At 43.9% G+C, this 17,001-nt stretch overlaps 1 protein-coding gene across 5 annotated transcripts in view; it reads left to right on the forward strand.

Moving 5' to 3' along the window:
• Nucleotides 1-17,001, forward strand: part of SAMD12 (sterile alpha motif domain containing 12) — an 878,347-nt gene that overhangs the window by 448,042 nt on the left and 413,304 nt on the right. Inside the window, exon 5 of one of the 5 annotated variants that reach the window (XM_075352927.1) lies at nucleotides 9,440-11,534. The exons of 3 other annotated variants lie outside the window; for them this stretch is intronic. In XM_075352927.1, the coding sequence (XP_075209042.1) occupies nucleotides 9,440-9,450 (11 nt within the window). In that variant the 3' untranslated portion in view covers nucleotides 9,451-11,534. Of the gene's footprint in view, nucleotides 1-9,439; nucleotides 11,535-17,001 lie in introns of those variants that run through there. One more of the 5 variants, XM_075352928.1, reaches the window with a different exon arrangement.

Here is a 17,001-nt window from a genome sequence, read left to right on the forward strand (position 1 = left end):
ATCCACGGCCAGGTCCTGCAAGCTTCGTGCATGCACCGGGGAGACTGCACACAGCCAGAGCGGCGGGACCGAGACAGGGGCTGGAAGCAAGCATGGCACCGGGACCCTGCAGACAGGTGAGTATGACATACACACTCACATACACACTCACTCACACACTGTATATACGCACACACACACTGTATATACGCACACACACTGTATATACACACACACACACTGTATATACACGCGCACACACTTTCTTCCCCTGGCTGTGCAGAGCTGCTGTATCTGTGATTTCTCTGAGTGCACATCCACTGGGAAGAGGCAGGGAGGAGGGTTTGGGTGGGAGCAGAGTGGGTGTATTAGACACAATGGGTGTGTTAGATAAGCCAGACACCGCCCTAGAGCCACAAAGAATTCTGGGACTTGTAGGAACTGAACACAGGAAGTCAGAGGAGAGATTAACCCCATCAGAGCTGGAGCCAGCAATGAGCATGTGCTGCTAGTGCACAATGAAAGGTAATTTTGCTGAAAAAACATAATAGATGTGTTGAGGGGCACATATTAGCAAGATTTATCAGAAAAAAAAAAATCAGTTTTGGTAACTGGACAACTTCTTTAAAGGTGTCTTCTCATCTTATGTGCTGGAGCACGCAGCTCCCCGGCCTCCCAATGTCCTTCTTGCTTCCGGGGATGCTAGGAACTTTGTCTCTACAGCATTGGAGGAGCACATTGACACAAAGTTTACATGTTTTACAGTATCAAAGGAGTTAAAGAAGTTTTCTCATCTTATGCGCAGGAGCACACAGCTCCCCAGCCTCCCAATGTCCTTCTTGCTGGCGGGGAGGCAAGCAACTTTGTCTTGGCAGCATTGGAGGAGCACAGTGCCACAAGGTTTACAAGTTTTACAATATCAAAAGAGTTAAAGGAGTTTTCTCATCTTATGTGCAGGAGCATACACCTCCCTGGCCTCCTGGTTTAATTCTTGCTGGCGGGGAGGCAAGCAACGTTGTCTCTGCGAAATTGGAGGAGCACAGTATCACAAGGTTTACAAGTTCTACAATATCAAAGGAGTTAAAGGCGTTTTCTCATCTTGTGTGCAGGAGCACAAAGCTCTCTGACCTCCCGATGTCCTTCTTGCTGGCGGGGAGGCAAGCAACGTTGTCTCTGCAGCACTGGAGGAGCACAGTGCCACAATATTTACGAGTTTTACAATATCAAAGGACTTAAAGCAGTTTTCTCATCTTATGTGCTGGAGCATGCAGCTCCCCGGCCTCCCAATGTCCTTCTTGCTTCCGGGGATGCTAGCAACTTTGTCTCTACAGCATTGGAGGAGCACATTGCCACAAAGTGTACGTGTTTTACAGTATCAAAGGAGTTAAAGGAATTTTTTCATCTTATGTGCAGGAGCATACAGTTCCCTGGCCTCCCAGCTTCCTTCTTGCTGGTGGGGAGATAAGCAACTTTTTTTTTTGCAGCATTGGAGAACCACAGTGCCACAATTTCTATGAGTTTTACAATATCAAAGGAGTTAAAGGCGTTTTCTCATCTTATGTGCAGGAACACACATCTCCCCGGCCTGCTGATGTCCTTCTTGTGGCGGGGAGGCAAGCAACTTTGTCTCTGCAGCATTTGAGGAGCACAGTGCCACAAGGTTTATGAGTTTTACAATACCAAAAGAGTTGAAGGAGTTTTCTCATCTTATGCGCAGGAGCATACAGCTCTCCGGCTTCATTCTTGCTGGCGGGGAGGTAAGCAACTTTTTTTTCTGCAGCATTGGAGAACCACAGTGCCACAATTTCTATGAGTTTTACAATATCAAAGGAGTTAAAGGCGTTTTCTCATCTTATGTGCAGGAACACACATCTCCCCGGCCTGCTGATGTCCTTCTTGTGGCGGGGAGGCAAGCAACTTTGTCTCTGCAGCATTTGAGGAGCACAGTGCCACAAGGTTTATGAGTTTTACAATACCAAAAGAGTTGAAGGAGTTTTCTCATCTTATGTGCAGGAGCATACAGCTACCCGGCTTCATTCTTGCTGGCGGGGAGGTAAGCAACTTTGTTTCTGCAGCATTGGAGGAGCACAGTGCCACAATGTCTATGAGTTTTACATTATAAAAGATGTTAAAGTTTTCTCATCTTGTGTGCAGGAGCACACAGCTCCTTGGCCTCCTGGCTTCCTTCTTGCTGGCGGGGAGGTAAGCAACTTTGTCTCTGGAAAATTGGGGGCAAGGAGGCTGTGGGAAATTGGGCAGACAATTTTGTTACATTAGACAGCCAGCGGCACACATTATCTTAACTTCTGTACATCACAGAGACACATTCTTAAAGATTCAAGGCAACGGCATTGTACTTGTGTACGTTAATTGTGGGACGAATGGGGATACCGTCTTCCACTCTTTGTGCTGGAACACATGGGTTAATGTGTAACGCTGTGGCCCCCCACACCCAGGCAACTTAGATTAGTCCTTCCACTACAGCACCGGTATGTGTTTCACTGGGTCCCCTGTCCACTACCATAAACAGTGATTCCATACAAAGATCGCTCCTTGAGCTGTTACTTTCTTCCCATGTTTCCAGCTAGGCAGCAGAACCTTTCTTCCAGGGTCCCCTTTTACTTCCTGGGTAACACTGGCCTCAGTTCTGTTGCAGACTACTCGTCAAAAGGTTGTGCCCACTTGTTCCTGTATTCACTTCAGTTGCCACTAATGTTTCTTTAGGTTCATGCTTCCTTGTACTTTTAGCAGCTCACCAGCCTTGTCTGCTCCTGACAGGCGTTCTTCCTGCTCTTCACACTGCACTAAACAGGAAATACATCTCCCTATATTAACTCGCACTTTGCTCTCCATCCCTGTCTGGCCAGGTTTAACCCCTAACTAGCCCAGAGGCATCTAGTCCTATCCATGGGGAACCAGTGACGTTGTGTGTCAGTTTTTTACACTACAGTCCACACCACTCAACCCTGTGACATATTATACGTTACAATAATGTCATTGTAACTCACACCATGTCACACCTTACATGATACCACATAGTCAACACAGTACACTATTATGTTAAGATCAGTGGTGTCTTCGGGGGGGCACACGACCCCTCAAAGAATAAACATATCAAAATTCACTAAAGTTATAAAAAGAAATTAAAACTCATCTCATAGTTCACAAATAATAAACAGGAGCTACTGGGGTCAAATAATATAGTACGGCCATAAGGTTTTTCCACTCTAGTTCCCATAATGTAAGTTTTCATGCTACTCTGTACACTAAAGGGTCGATTCATCAGTTTTGCTCAACACCAGTCATGATCGAGTACACAGAGCTCAATTGATAAATAGGCATATACCTCTAGTTCGAAATGCTACGCTAGTCAAATCAGCAGATTTGATTAATTTCACAGAGCACCCTGCCACTGCCCCATCTCCCCAGCTCCTCCCACTTTGTTGGAGTTGATCCAAAGTAGTGTAAAAATTCCAAAAGTCACAACATTTTTGCATAACTCCATGTTTCACAAACATTTTGCTGCTTTTAATTTTTTTTTATACCACTTTTTTGTAGCACAAAAGCTTTGGCACTTCAGCCCCTCTGGGTTTATAAAACCACAGGAAAAAATTGTTACATGTTACTGCGCACCACAGGAGTTGTCAAAATTACGCCCCCTTCACTGACATCACTTCCTGCTCCACAGCTAGTGGCTGAATCTATACCATACACACTTCCCGCTGAACCCACCTGTCATGCGGTGTTCAGGGCCACACTCGCGGGTGCCACGGTAGCGTTGGATTCTGTTCACATTGCAGATTCCGACAGGCAACCCGATCTCTCCTAGTTGCTCAACCTCAGCCAAGCGTTGGCTAAGTCTATTCCACTGCTTTCCAGTCCTGCAGGAGTTAATTTTTGCAGGACTGGAATGACGTGGTGACGTGACGTGGTGTGTGGCTCCTTGAGACTCAGGTTGCTAATTCCTATTTAGCTGTCTCCTCCCTATTTAAGTTTTGGGAGTCTGTTTGTTACTGCAGATGATAGCTTCAGCTTATGCTCCTGCGATTTCGTTCTTTGTGTATTTCATGACCAGTGGTGTGGAAGTTTTCCTCGTTGTGTGTTTACTTCCTTCCTTATACTGTATTCCCTCTGGTACACATATACTCATAGTGCCTCCTTTGTGTTTGTGTGTACGATTATTGTTTCTTTCCCTTTGCCTGTGATATTTGTGGGGTTTGCATCTCCACTCCCGGGGTGGGGGAGAGGGTGTGTTAGTTCAGGGTTTGTACAGGAGTTAGGGTCACGCTGGCGGTCCATACTTTGCTACCATCAAGCCTACCTCTGGGATAAGGGACAACCCAGGGTCCCTCGTCTGGGGGCCAGTTTAGGGGTCTCTGTTCCAGTTACTCCGACACCTCCGTGATAATTTCTGCAATTGGATGTGTTTAAAAAAAATGTTCCTGTGCTGAGATCTAATATATGTGCCCCTGCTATGTACTGTGTAATGGCTGTGTCTGGCCGTACAGGGACATGGTCTGATCATACCAAATCTCCTGGGCCGAGAAGGAAGTAAAAAAGTATAAAGACATTACAGCACAGGATCACAAATAATTCTTTCTTTGAGGCAAAACATTTTTTTAAAACAGACAGGGAAATGTTTTAACTCACAGAAAGAATCATCTATGATCCCATGCTGTAATGTCTGTATACTCTTGCATCCTCCCCGCCCCAGGATATGTGGTTTGAGTATTATTATTATTATTATTCCAAAAGCTATTGATTTAAAATTACCTTTAAAATGAACTTTGTTCTTGGGAAAACCCCTTTAAACAATTTCTTTTCCTACATTGGACTCAGGACCAAAGTATTGAATCTAGATCAAGAGAAGTAATTATTCCCCTGTATTCTGCCCTGGTCAGACCGCACCTGGAATACTGTGTACAGTTCTGGGCGCCCCAATTCAAGAAAGACATCAATATATTGGAGCAAGTCCAGAGAAGACCAACCAAGATGGTAGAGGTTTGTAAACCATGTCAAAGAAAGAATGACTAAAAGAACTAGGGATGTTTAGTTTGAAAAAGAGAAGGCTGAGAGGAGACTTAATAGCGGTCTACAAATATCTGAAAGAAAGTCACAGTGCAAAGGGAACTACTCTATTCTCATTAGCACAAGGAAGTACAAGAAGCAATGGGATGAAACTTAAAGGAAGGAGATTCAGATTAGACATTAGGAAAAACTAACTGACAGTGAGGGCAGTCAGAGAGTGGAACAGGCTACCACGAGAGGTAGTGAGGGCAGTCAGATAGGGGAACAGGCTACCACGGGAGGTGATGAGCTCTCCATCAATGGAAATCTTCAAGTGGAAGCTGGATAAACATATATCTGGGATGATTTAGGAAAGTCTGCACTCGCAGGGGTTGGACCCGATGGCCCTTGGGGTCCCTTCCAACTCTACCATTCTATGATTCTTTGATATCGTTTGTGTTCAGTTCTGCGGAGTATGTTAGGGCTATATAAGATATTGGGACCACCAAGAAAAGTGTTATTTTGTATCGTTTTTTTTGCAAGATTCTCTATTTTTATTGATTTTCCTTCTTGCATATTCCTAAAATAGTGCAGTTCCCCCATTGACCTCACTTTCATAAACCTAAGGACGTTCTCTCATACGACATGAAAGGAAAGCATCCTAGAAGAGGCTTTGAAGCCGCCAGCTCCTCTTCTTCTTGCTTTGCAAATACTGGAGCTGGCAGTGTATAATGCTCGTTGTTGCACAAGCCTCTGATTTCCACCCACGAATGTTCGTTCTCTTCTTTTTGCCAAACTTCTATTTTCTTTTGATAACTCCTAACCTGCAAAAAAAATGGATTTTTTTTTTTATTTCTTTTTCACTTATCACACAGTACGAGGTTATTTGTAGAAACTAAATAATAAGCAGCATTGGAAATGCGTTCCTAATGTGCCACATAATGTGATTTATTCCTTCTGTTTTTACTGTAGAATTAAATCAATTACTTTTGCGGTTCAGTAATTTGCTGGCGTTTAATACGAGTTTATCAAGGGCTGAATTGAGTGGCGCTAAGTAACTGATATTCACAAAAAAACAATGCATTGTGCACTGAGAATCTCAGACAATGTGTCAATGTTTTGGGGGTCCCAGTTAGCGATGAATCGATTGGATGTAAATCGAATCTGAGGTGGATTTCTTTTTAAATTTGCAGATCCTGACAAATTGTCTCTCCAGGAAAGGAGACAAACTCTAGCGCCACCTATTAGAAGCAGCAATCCTAAAAGTCAAAATTGGCCTTTTCATATGACCTAGGACAGTGATGGCGAACCTGTGGCACTCCAGCTGTTGCAAAACTACAATTCCCATCATATCTTCACAGCCAAAGCTTTTGCTTTGAATGGCCAGGCATGATGGGAATTGTAGTTTTGCAACAGCTGGAGTGGCACAGGTTCACCATCACTGACCTAGGATATATGCCAGATCAGAATCCCAATTTGCAGACACGGTGTTTCGGGGTGATTGCCCCTCGTCAGTACAAAGTGTGGGTATCTGATCTGGCTTATGAGAAGCTATGTGGGGACCACGGGGGAAGACTATTCTCCTTATGGAGACCTGACAAACCAGTCTGGCTGTCAGTGATAAGGGGACTTATAGCTGCCACGCCCCTCTGGGAATTATTCAAATTGTCTCTCCAGGAAAGGAGACAAACTCTAGCGCCACCTATTGGAAGCAGCAATCCTAAAAGTCAAAATTGGCCTTTTAACAAGCCTTTTCATATGACCTAGGATATGACAAAAATCGAACAATATGTGATACGATTCGCCCCAAAAAATGCCCCTATACCCTTTGACATATTGCAGAAGATTGGATCAGTCACAGAAGGCTCTCATATCCTCAGATTCAACCATATAGGCTTTCCCAAAATACCTTTCAGATATCACATCACAATGTATAGCATTGGCAATCAGATTTGACTACCTTAGCCTGTATAAAAGCCAAGGAAGGGAAAGCAGCAGCCTTTTTAGGGTATCTGCTCACAAAGAATTTGCAGTAAAATTCTGCTCCAAAAAGTGTCTCTTAACCGCTTCATGTTTTGTTTTTTTCCTCCTCTTTTTCCAAGAACCATAACTTTTCTATTTTTCCGTCCACATAGCCGTGTGACGGCTTGTTTTTGCATGATGAGTTGTACTTGTGAATGATGAGTTGTACTTTTACCATTCTTTTTATCTTTTGATTTAGGCGAACGCAGTGAAAAAAACTTCTGAGTATGTTGAAATTGCAAAAATAGTGCAATTTTATATTTTATTTTTTCATTTGGGGGTAAATACAATATTTTGATCACCTCTTATTGGATTTTTTTTTGCAGTGTTGTGGTAGCCCAAAAAATCTAATTCTATTTTTCAATTTTGTTGTTTTCCTACTATGCCCTTTACCGATCAAATTAATTTATTTCATATTATGATAGGTTGGACGTTTACAAACCCTGCTATAACAATATGTGGGGTTTTTTTTTTTAAATATTATATTTTTTAGGGTCAGAAGGGGATGATTTGAACTCTTCTGTTTTTATTTAAAAAAAAACCATGTTTTTTATGTTACTGTATTTAATAGTTCCCTTAGGGGACTTGAAGCTGCAATCATTTGATCACGTGTGCTATACATAGCAGTGCTGATGCACTGCTATGCATAGTAAAATCATTATCAGCTATGAACGCTAACTAAACGTTGGCTTTCAGACATAAATTGTAATGACACTCACGGGGATCTTCAGCAGACACTTGGCTGTCAGTGCAACCCATCGGCGCTCTGCAATAATGTCACGGTTGCACTGATGGGTGGGGGAATGACGCGCCCCCAGTGCTTGATAAATGCCGCTGAGTTTTACAGTGGCATCTAAAAGGTTAGCAGCCGAGTCTGAAGCTCGCTCCTCCTTCAGCTGTTAAAGGCACATGATGGCTGATTAAATCACCCATCATCTGCAGGGAAAGATATGAGCTCGGCATGTTAGCCCGCATCAAAGGCAGGGACTTGACCTTTGACGTACATTTATGTTAAAGGTCGTGAAGGGATGTCTTAGTGTCTCATTGTGCCAAAACCTCAAGGTTCTCTCTAAGCCATTACTTTAGAACTTCATGCATATTTGTCAATCCTCCAGAATCCCAAGTGTGAGTTTTTAATTGATATGGTATTTCTGCCCCAAATTTAATATGAACAAACACTGTAACAAAGCTAATCTTTGAAAAAAATATACATAATTTGTCTTTAATCTATGTGCATAGAGAGTTTTTGGATTAGAAACTGAGCGAAACTAATCAAATCCTTCACAAAAACTGAAAACCTTGGATGTTCGGATGTTCTGCTTAGTTTCTACTCAGAAAACTCTGTTAAAAAAAACCAAAAACGTCAGTGATAAAAAAAACCTGTTATAAATCACCATGCGTGAACTTGCAAATCAAAAATTCCTTAGAGGGTGAAACCAAGATCACCATAAAGAAATTAGTGACAAACACAAAATCTATGGATCAAATATCAAATATTTATTAGAATTATGTTAAAACGAATCATGCAAAATGTAAAAACACAACAGGGATATCCTAAATAGCAGCAAAATTAAAAAGTGACATAACAGTTGACACCATATATACCACTAAAGGTAATCAGTATAGCTTACAAAAAATGCATGCATTAGTATGAGGATAAAACGGAATGTACACCTAAGTAAGGCGTGCCAGTGCAGAAAAAGTTCCCCAAGCAACCCAGTATATTAGAATGAAAGCATGTACAAGATCTATGCATAAATCTATGTGCCCCCTAAGGAAGTTTCTAGTGGACGAAACACGCGTCGGGGTCAGAGGCAGGCAGCTACATTTGACCATCCACTAAGGTATCTATAGGTAATAGAGCTATGCATAGATCTTGTACATGCTTGGGGAACTGTTTCTGCACTGGCATGCCCTACTTAGGAGTACATTCCCTTTTATCCTCATACTATTGCATGCACTTTTTTTGTAAGCTTTACTGATTACCTATAGTGGTATATATGGTCTCAACTGTTTTGTCACTTTTTCATTCTGCTGCTATTTGGGATTTCCCTGTTGTGTTTTTACATTTTGCATGATTTAGTTTAACCTAATTCTAATAAATATTTCATATTTTATCCATTTATGTTGTCTTTGTCACTATTTTCTTTATGGTGATCTTGGTTTCACCCTCTAAGAAATTTTTGATTTGTAAAAAAAAGTGGGGAAAGCCTATTGTATCATGAAGTTTTTTTTGTTTTTTTTAAATAATAAAGTGGAACAATCTTTCGACAAACGCTTCTTTTTGGGGAGTTTTTGGAAGAGTTTTTCACTAGCTTAAGCCATTTTAAAGAGGTTTTCAAAGTGTTTTGAAAGTGTTTGGACAGTGTATACACTTTGGCGCATTTTTAAACAGACTTCAAAGAAAAGAAATGCTCTCTTTTTCTCTCAGCAGAATTTTGAAGAAAGAAGAAAAGAACGCTCAAAAGACTGAACACATGAACAGCAAAGTGGTTTTACAATAAAAATTAATAGAATCTTTCAATTGTTTTTGAAGCAATTCTTTTTCAGGCAAAACAAAAAGTTGAGATTGATGAAGCCGGAATTGATCAAGACTAATGTTCTTTAAAGGGAACCTGTTAGGTGCAATATGTGTTGCGCCCGTGAGGCTCAGGTCGGCACAGGGTACTGTACCTCAGTTAAGGTGCGGTATCCATCTCCGGTAAGGAGGGGGTTAATCACCGGTGTTCCACCTTCACACACTGCATACAGCTTAGGAGCCTTCTCACAGGGGGGGTTGGCTCAATGTAGGCAGGGGGGTGGACATCACGATTCATGGGACTTCCCCGGTCACTGAAGCCAGCCACCTAGGGGGCGGGGTCCACTTGGCGATAGAGGTAGGCGCAACACACTCATACACTCAGATCCGTCGGGACCATAGTTCTGACAAGACATCTCTGGAGCTCTTAGACTTTACTAGGCCCGGGGCTTGGAGCGGGAGCTTAGCCAGGGTACCTAATTGCTGAGGGGTACATCCTATGAATAGGACACTCTTTCTCTCTTTCTTTCTCCAAACACCGGTGGTGGCCCCTTTAGTTGCCTGGGATTGACCAGAGCCCATGACGACAGAGACCGGTACCTGGTTGCAGCTTTAAATCAGTGAGTAAACGACCCTGGAATTGCAGTTGCTGACTCAGACTCTGATTAGCGAGGCTGTCGCCCCGCGCCCCGGCACTTCCAGGCGACTGCCAACTCCTGTCATCCACCCGCGGCCCGCTCCTCCTGTGGGGAGCGGTACCATCCCGGCTGCCATAACACCTGCCCTGGCGAAGAATTCTACAGCGGCAGCTACTCCCTGGCCGCATACCACAGGTGGCATCACGACAAACTTTCCCAACCACCCCACTTTCCCTTCATTTGCTGTACACCTCGGGGCAACGGAACCGGGCAAGGCCACCCGTGATGTTGCTTGACTGCACGGCAACGAGTAGGTTAACCACTTGCCCCGTGGGGCGCTACATATGCAGCCAGAACCATGAGCAGTTCTGGGTGTATATTGCTAATCCCTGCTTAACTGTCCCAGCATCTAGTAGCATAGATAAAGGGATCTTTAGAAAAAGTATTTCTAGAGATCCTTTATGATATGCTAATGAGCAAGGGCACTAGCCCCAAGGGTGTTATATCCCCTGACTAATCCGCCCTCTAATCATGTTAGAACGCCCACAGAGGACGTACTAACATGCTATTCAATGAAGCATCACCAGCAGTGACGTACATACCTGTGTCTGCTGTGACCATGCTTCTGAGTGCCAGGCACTTCCAGTCATGCGCAGTATGAAGTCGGTGTACATGTCCCAACTTCAGACATGACCGGAAGTGCCTGGCATTCAGCTCAGCGTTAACTGTGGACACAGGTACACGTATCACCGCTGGTGATGCTGCATTGAATAGCATATTAGTACGCATCCTAAAATGACTAGAGGGCGGATTAGTTGGGGGATATAACACCCTAGTCCCCTCACTCATTAGCATATCATAAATGATCTTTAGAAATATTTTTTTTAGTGTATACAGGGACGATTAGGCAGGGATTAGCAATATGCACCCCCCAGAACTGCTCGTGGTTCTGGGTGCATATTGGACCTGACAAGTTCCCTTTTAAAGGCTAACTGTACTTTAAAAAAAAAAATAGATAGTTTGGCATGTCATAGAGAAGAGGTTTTGATAGGTGGTGATCTGGATGTTGAGACCGCTGTTGATCATTAGAACCAGAAGCATTCAACTGAGCGTTGCTCTTCTCCTAAACTGAAGTTGGGCTGGAGAAGAGCAGAGCTCGACTGAACACTTCTGCTTCGTCATTTCAGAGATCGATGGGGGTCTCCGCACCCGGACCGCGATGGATCAAAATTTCTGAAATGTCTCTATTATATGACAAGAGTTTTTGTTCCGTTTTTACTAGCGTCAGTGTTGTCCCCACTCTCTAGAGTCCACTCCTGTGTAAGCTTTAGTCTTTTCTGTGTGAGCTCTTCTGAATGTATATAAAAAGCCTCACAAATAAACTACTATAAACTAAAACCCCGACCAACTCCAATGCTTTGACACAAGTTTTCTACTGTGAGATCAAATGAAAATTCTTTTGAACGTAAAAAGCTAAACCAACATAAAGACATCGTCTTATGTTCTATTGTGAACCTGAGTGAATGGCTGAAGGGTCCTTACAAGCTCTACACGTCCTTTAGGGATTGCATTAAATTTACAGAAGTCGAACTCTGGAAGATACTTCACGTATTTACCTCACTATGCTCCTATAAGTGCTTTTATGTTAGTTTTGTCTGGATTTATGTTTTATCTACCAAATCTATTAATAATAATAATCTTTATAGCGCCAACATATTCCGCAGCGATTTACAATTCAGACATTCATATGCAAACATTCATAAGTAATAAAGAAAATACAATTAAAGCAAAAATAAAGACAACTCTGCTCGTAAGAGCTTACAATCTACAATGGGGTGGGGGGGGGTTCAAGTGCTTATTTACAATGACGGTCCAGCCATCTTGAAGAAATAGGAGATAAAGGCTGCATGAACCAGTCATTAGCCAATCTGTGTGATTCTTTTGGGTTCAGTGGAGACAGAGAATTATGTTCTAATAAATAGTGAAGGGGGTATATGTAATGATGGGCCAGGGGCGCCTCTGAGCTTGTAGTCGTGGCCCTTGAGGACTGACTTACCCCTGGCTCCACCATTACTGGAAAACCGGGCTCTTCTCTTGTGGGGCAGTGTGTGACGGCGCCTTCGCCGGATGGTGCACAAATAGTCTTCAGGCAAAAGCTGGTTATAATAAAAGATGACATTTATTTGCACAATACAATCCGGTCAGCAGAATCCGGCAACTTTCTGTGGAGCTGGGGACAACCTGCCCAAACGCGCCCTCTGGTGGGGATATGCCCTGGGTACTCCGCTTCTCCGGGCTCCCACTCCTAGGTCAAGCACACACCGGACCCACACCAGCGGATTCAGACCTTGAGGTTACGTTCCCTTCCATTACTCCGGCGTCCCCTGATGTTCCGCTCACACACACTGCCACCGATGTTCACACACTGCTGTCCCGGATCCCACAACACTCCACACACACAGACCTTCCCTAGACATCCAGCCGACTCCTCCTTCCCCGGTGGCAACAGCCGTCCCACCCGGCCACTAGGGGGTGCCCTAACACTAGACATCAATATCAACAAACATTTTTATTAACAACATTTCCGGTCCTTTAGTAGGGGTTATGAGCACCCACTACATATATATAAAGGGAATTTGGTTAGGGAGTGTGGTAGGCCACCCTAAAAAGACTCTCTAAAACCTCTCTGTTTGGTTGTAGTTATGCTACAAATGTCTGGTGGCTGGTCACCACCATGCTATGCACGCCTGATCTTGGTTTGCAATATATTCCTCCTGTTGGTAGCTGTTCACATCCAGTTGCCTCACCCTTGCCACAGGCATTGCTAATTAAGCACCATACTTGGATCTGGTCCGCCTTTATCAATGGTTGCTGTCTGGCACTGGGAGGGTCAGTTCTGATATAGTCCTGGTATGTGTAGAGCTTGCTCCACATGCTGGGACCTGGGCTGGCCTCTATCCACAATTGCCTCTTTTGCAACATAGAAGCGGTTATATATACAGGTTACAGGTATGTGTGCTCCATTATGGTTCTGCTTTTAACTTTATCTAGGAGGCCGCATGGCACATGAAACACAGAATATAGTGTAGGACCCCCCTATTGAGATTTGCCGTGACGTTGGCAGGGGTGGCTCAAAGAATTGATCAATTATTTGCTAAAAATCTCATTTATATTACAGTACAGTTGGAATAAATCTGTGAATTTGCACTTTTTATATGATGCATGCCATTTTCAGATCGTGCTGGCTCCCCTCTCACCCTAAAAAGATGTGTTTTTAGGGAGCGTCTGAAGCTGTGTAAGCTGTGGATTATCCTAGTTTCTAGGGATAGAGCATTCCAGGGGATTGGTGCAGCTCGGGAAAAGTCTTGAAGCCGGGAGTGGGAGGTTCGGATTTGCGTGGATGTTAGTCAAAAGTTGTTTGCAGAGTGTAGAGAACAGGTAGCATGATAGACAGAGATGAGAGTGGAGATTTAAAGGGGTGCCGCACTGTGGAGAGCTTTGTGGTTGAGAACAAGCAATTTAAATTGGATCTTATGATATATGGGCTGCCAGTGCAATGACTGGCACAGTGTTACAGGTTGCTAAGGAACCCCAGGGAAGTCTATACTGGCCCTAAAGCTGGAGCCCCTGCGCTCACCCTAACACCTGGAAGTATCCTTAAAGGTAAGGAGGTCAGGGCGGGCCCTATTGCTTGTCCTTTATCGTAATGATAAGACCACCGTTTCAGAAATAGAGAGGTTAGGGCGGCTTTGCACGTTGCGACATTGCACGTGCGATGTCGATGGGGTAAAATCGAAAGTGACGCACATTCGGCGTCGCAGTCGATATCGCAATGTGTAAAACCTTTTTGATACGATGAACGAGCGCAAAAGCGTCGTTATCGTATCATCGCTGCAGCCTCCGACATTTCCATAATGCCGGTGCAGCGACAGGTGCGATGTTGTTCCTCGCTCCTGCGGCAGCACACATCGCTGTGTGTAAAGCCGCAGGAGCGAGGATCATCACCTTAGCTGCCTCCCGGCTGCAATGAGAAGGACGGAGGTGGGCGGGATGTTTACATCCTGCTCATCTCCGCCCCTCCGCTTCAATTGGCCGCCTGCCGTGTGACGTCGCTGTGACGCCACACGACCCGCCCCCTTAGGAAGGAGGCGGGTCGCCGGCCAGAGGGACGTCGCACGGCAGGTATGTGCGTGTGAAGCTGCCGGAGCGATAATAATCGCTACGGCAGCTTTCACTAGATATCGCACGTGCGACGGGGGCGGGACTATCGCTGCAGCATCGGTAACACATTGTTACCGATGTCGCAGCGTGCAAAGCCCGCCTTAGAGGAATAGTTAGTTGTCAGTAATATGAAGTATTGGGAGACTAGGTCACAGATGTAAGGAGGAGACAGGTTGTGGATAGCTTTGTATGTCATGGTTAAGGAGAATGAATGAACACTAAGGAGCAAAAGCGCAAAAACATTGTCTAATCTGGTGTTGAGGTGAGACTACAACTTGTCTCTTAAGGTCTGACTGCTGTGTTCAGATTATAATGTCATGTGTGCACTTCGAGAATAAAATAACGGACTACGAGTCAGTTATGACTTTCTCTCATGACCGACGCCAGTTAATTCTGCCCGTTTATTGTCACAAAACTTTATAGTTCTAGGTAAGTAAAGGGTGTAGACAAAATATAGTCCAATCAAATATCCCAAGCTGGACTCTGTACGTATAGGAATTTACATAGTCTCTGCTGCATTGGTCAGTCCATACGTTGAGAATTCTCCTTTGTGTTAATCAGCTTGGGTGTTGGCCAGGATGTAGGAGCCATCTTTAAAGTTACATATACTAATATATTGTATTAAGGAAAATCACTGAAAAAAAAAAAAAATATATATATATACTGTATATAAATATATATGTATTAGTAAAAAACAAAAGCATTCATAAATATGTGTGTTAGGTTACATCAACTAAACTACATACCTGAGTCTATGAAATGGCCGAATTAATTATTTTTGGTTACTTAATTCTTATCCTCAACACTGGTAAAAACGGAATAAAAGAGAAAGCGATACGGTCATCTTTTCAAGTCATGCACTTAATAATAGAGCAGTTGCTGCAGATACATGATGCGTGGTAGCACCCACGGGGCCTAAGGGGTTACTAGTCACCGGACCAGTGGTTTTGTGGGGTTGCTGTGACTGGCCTGACCCAGCTCTGTGGCCCCGTCGGCTATAAGTAAAAGACTATGCAAGATATAAAGGGGATGGAAAGAGGGTAAAGGGTTCCTGGGAAGTATATCACCGGTTGCAGCAGGGCTGTGGAGTCGGTAAGCCAAACCTTCGACTCCGACTCCGACTCCTCAAATTCTCTTGCACCGACTCCGACTCCGGCTCCGACTCCGACTCCGGCTCCGACTCCGACTCCTACATATATTGCTTAGTTAGGTGAAAAATTTATTGTAGTACATGAATATGTGTATGTGAACATCAGACATTTAATAATTTTTATGATACGATAATCAAGATATTTGGATAGAACATAAAATATATTTATTGGAATACAACTTTAGAACACAAAAAACTGTAATAAATTGTAAATATGTAATACACTATGTAATATACAGTAGATTACATATATATCTTGTGTGTGTATATACACTGTGTGTATATATATATATATATATATATATATATATATATGTATATATATATATATATATTACATATTTACAATTTATTAGTTTTTTGTGTTCTAAAGTTGTATTCCAATAAATATTTTATGTTCTATCCAAATATCTTGATTATTGTATCATAAAAACAATTAAATGTCTGATGTTCACATTGTACTACAATAAATTTTTCACTTAAATATAAGCATTATACTAAATGTTATTATTTAGTAAAATATTCAGCACATTCTGCATTGCACTCCTGTCCCCAATTTATTATATATTTTAGGAGTCGGAGTCGGTGCATTTTATACCGACTCCGACTCCGACTCCACCAAAATGAGCTCCGACTCCGACTCCGACTCCACGACTCCGACTCCGACTCCACAGCCCTGGGTTGCAGTGGTGCCTGGGGTCTCGGCCTCCTCCTCCGCAGACCCTTACTGCAACTTTTCACCTTCCAGGAGTGGTGTTGGATGGGGATGGGGGATGTTTTGCAGCACCACTCATGGTGCGTGGCCAGGAATCAGCCGCCACCGCGAGATGTTGCTCTCCTCCGGGGCTGATGTTAACACAACCCAGATAGTCCAGCTTCCCACAGGTGGAGCGAGTGGTGGGGATGGCTGATGGCGCCGAAGCACGAGGCGGCGGCGCCAGCAATGACAAGGACAACACCGGGACTGCGATTCAAAGTTCCATTTACTCACAGTTCTTAATGCTCCCCGGAGGTGCTGCTTTTCACTGGCATGGATGGACTCCAGCCGGTCCCGGGTGAATTGGAGGCAATCACCAGTGTCTGTGGAATTGTATGAGACCTTCCTCCTTGCACTGACTCACGGATCCCTGTGGCTTGAAGCAACTTGGGGACCCCACTGTCCATGTTAAGTGTAAACCCGACCCCGGATCCTATATGTCACTGTGCCCCGGGAAAGTGGGTGGTGGGCGATGGGACATTAAATCCCCATCCCTTGCAGATTTGTTTGAAGGTTTCCCCAACTGAGGTTTCTGCACCCTGACTGCGCTGGCACTGTGGGAACGGTTAGGCTTGACCTCAGCTACCATGTCTACTTTGTCTCAGCAACTCCACCAGTTGCCTCTTGCCTTATTCCAGTCTCATTCCTGCAGACTTAGTGCGGTGTTCTGGCCCCTGGGCCTGGGACAATTTCCACCTTTCTCCTGTCC

Source organism: Anomaloglossus baeobatrachus, chromosome 6, assembly GCF_048569485.1.
Source record: "Anomaloglossus baeobatrachus isolate aAnoBae1 chromosome 6, aAnoBae1.hap1, whole genome shotgun sequence".
In the NCBI taxonomy this organism is placed as follows: Eukaryota; Metazoa; Chordata; class Amphibia; order Anura; family Aromobatidae; genus Anomaloglossus; species Anomaloglossus baeobatrachus.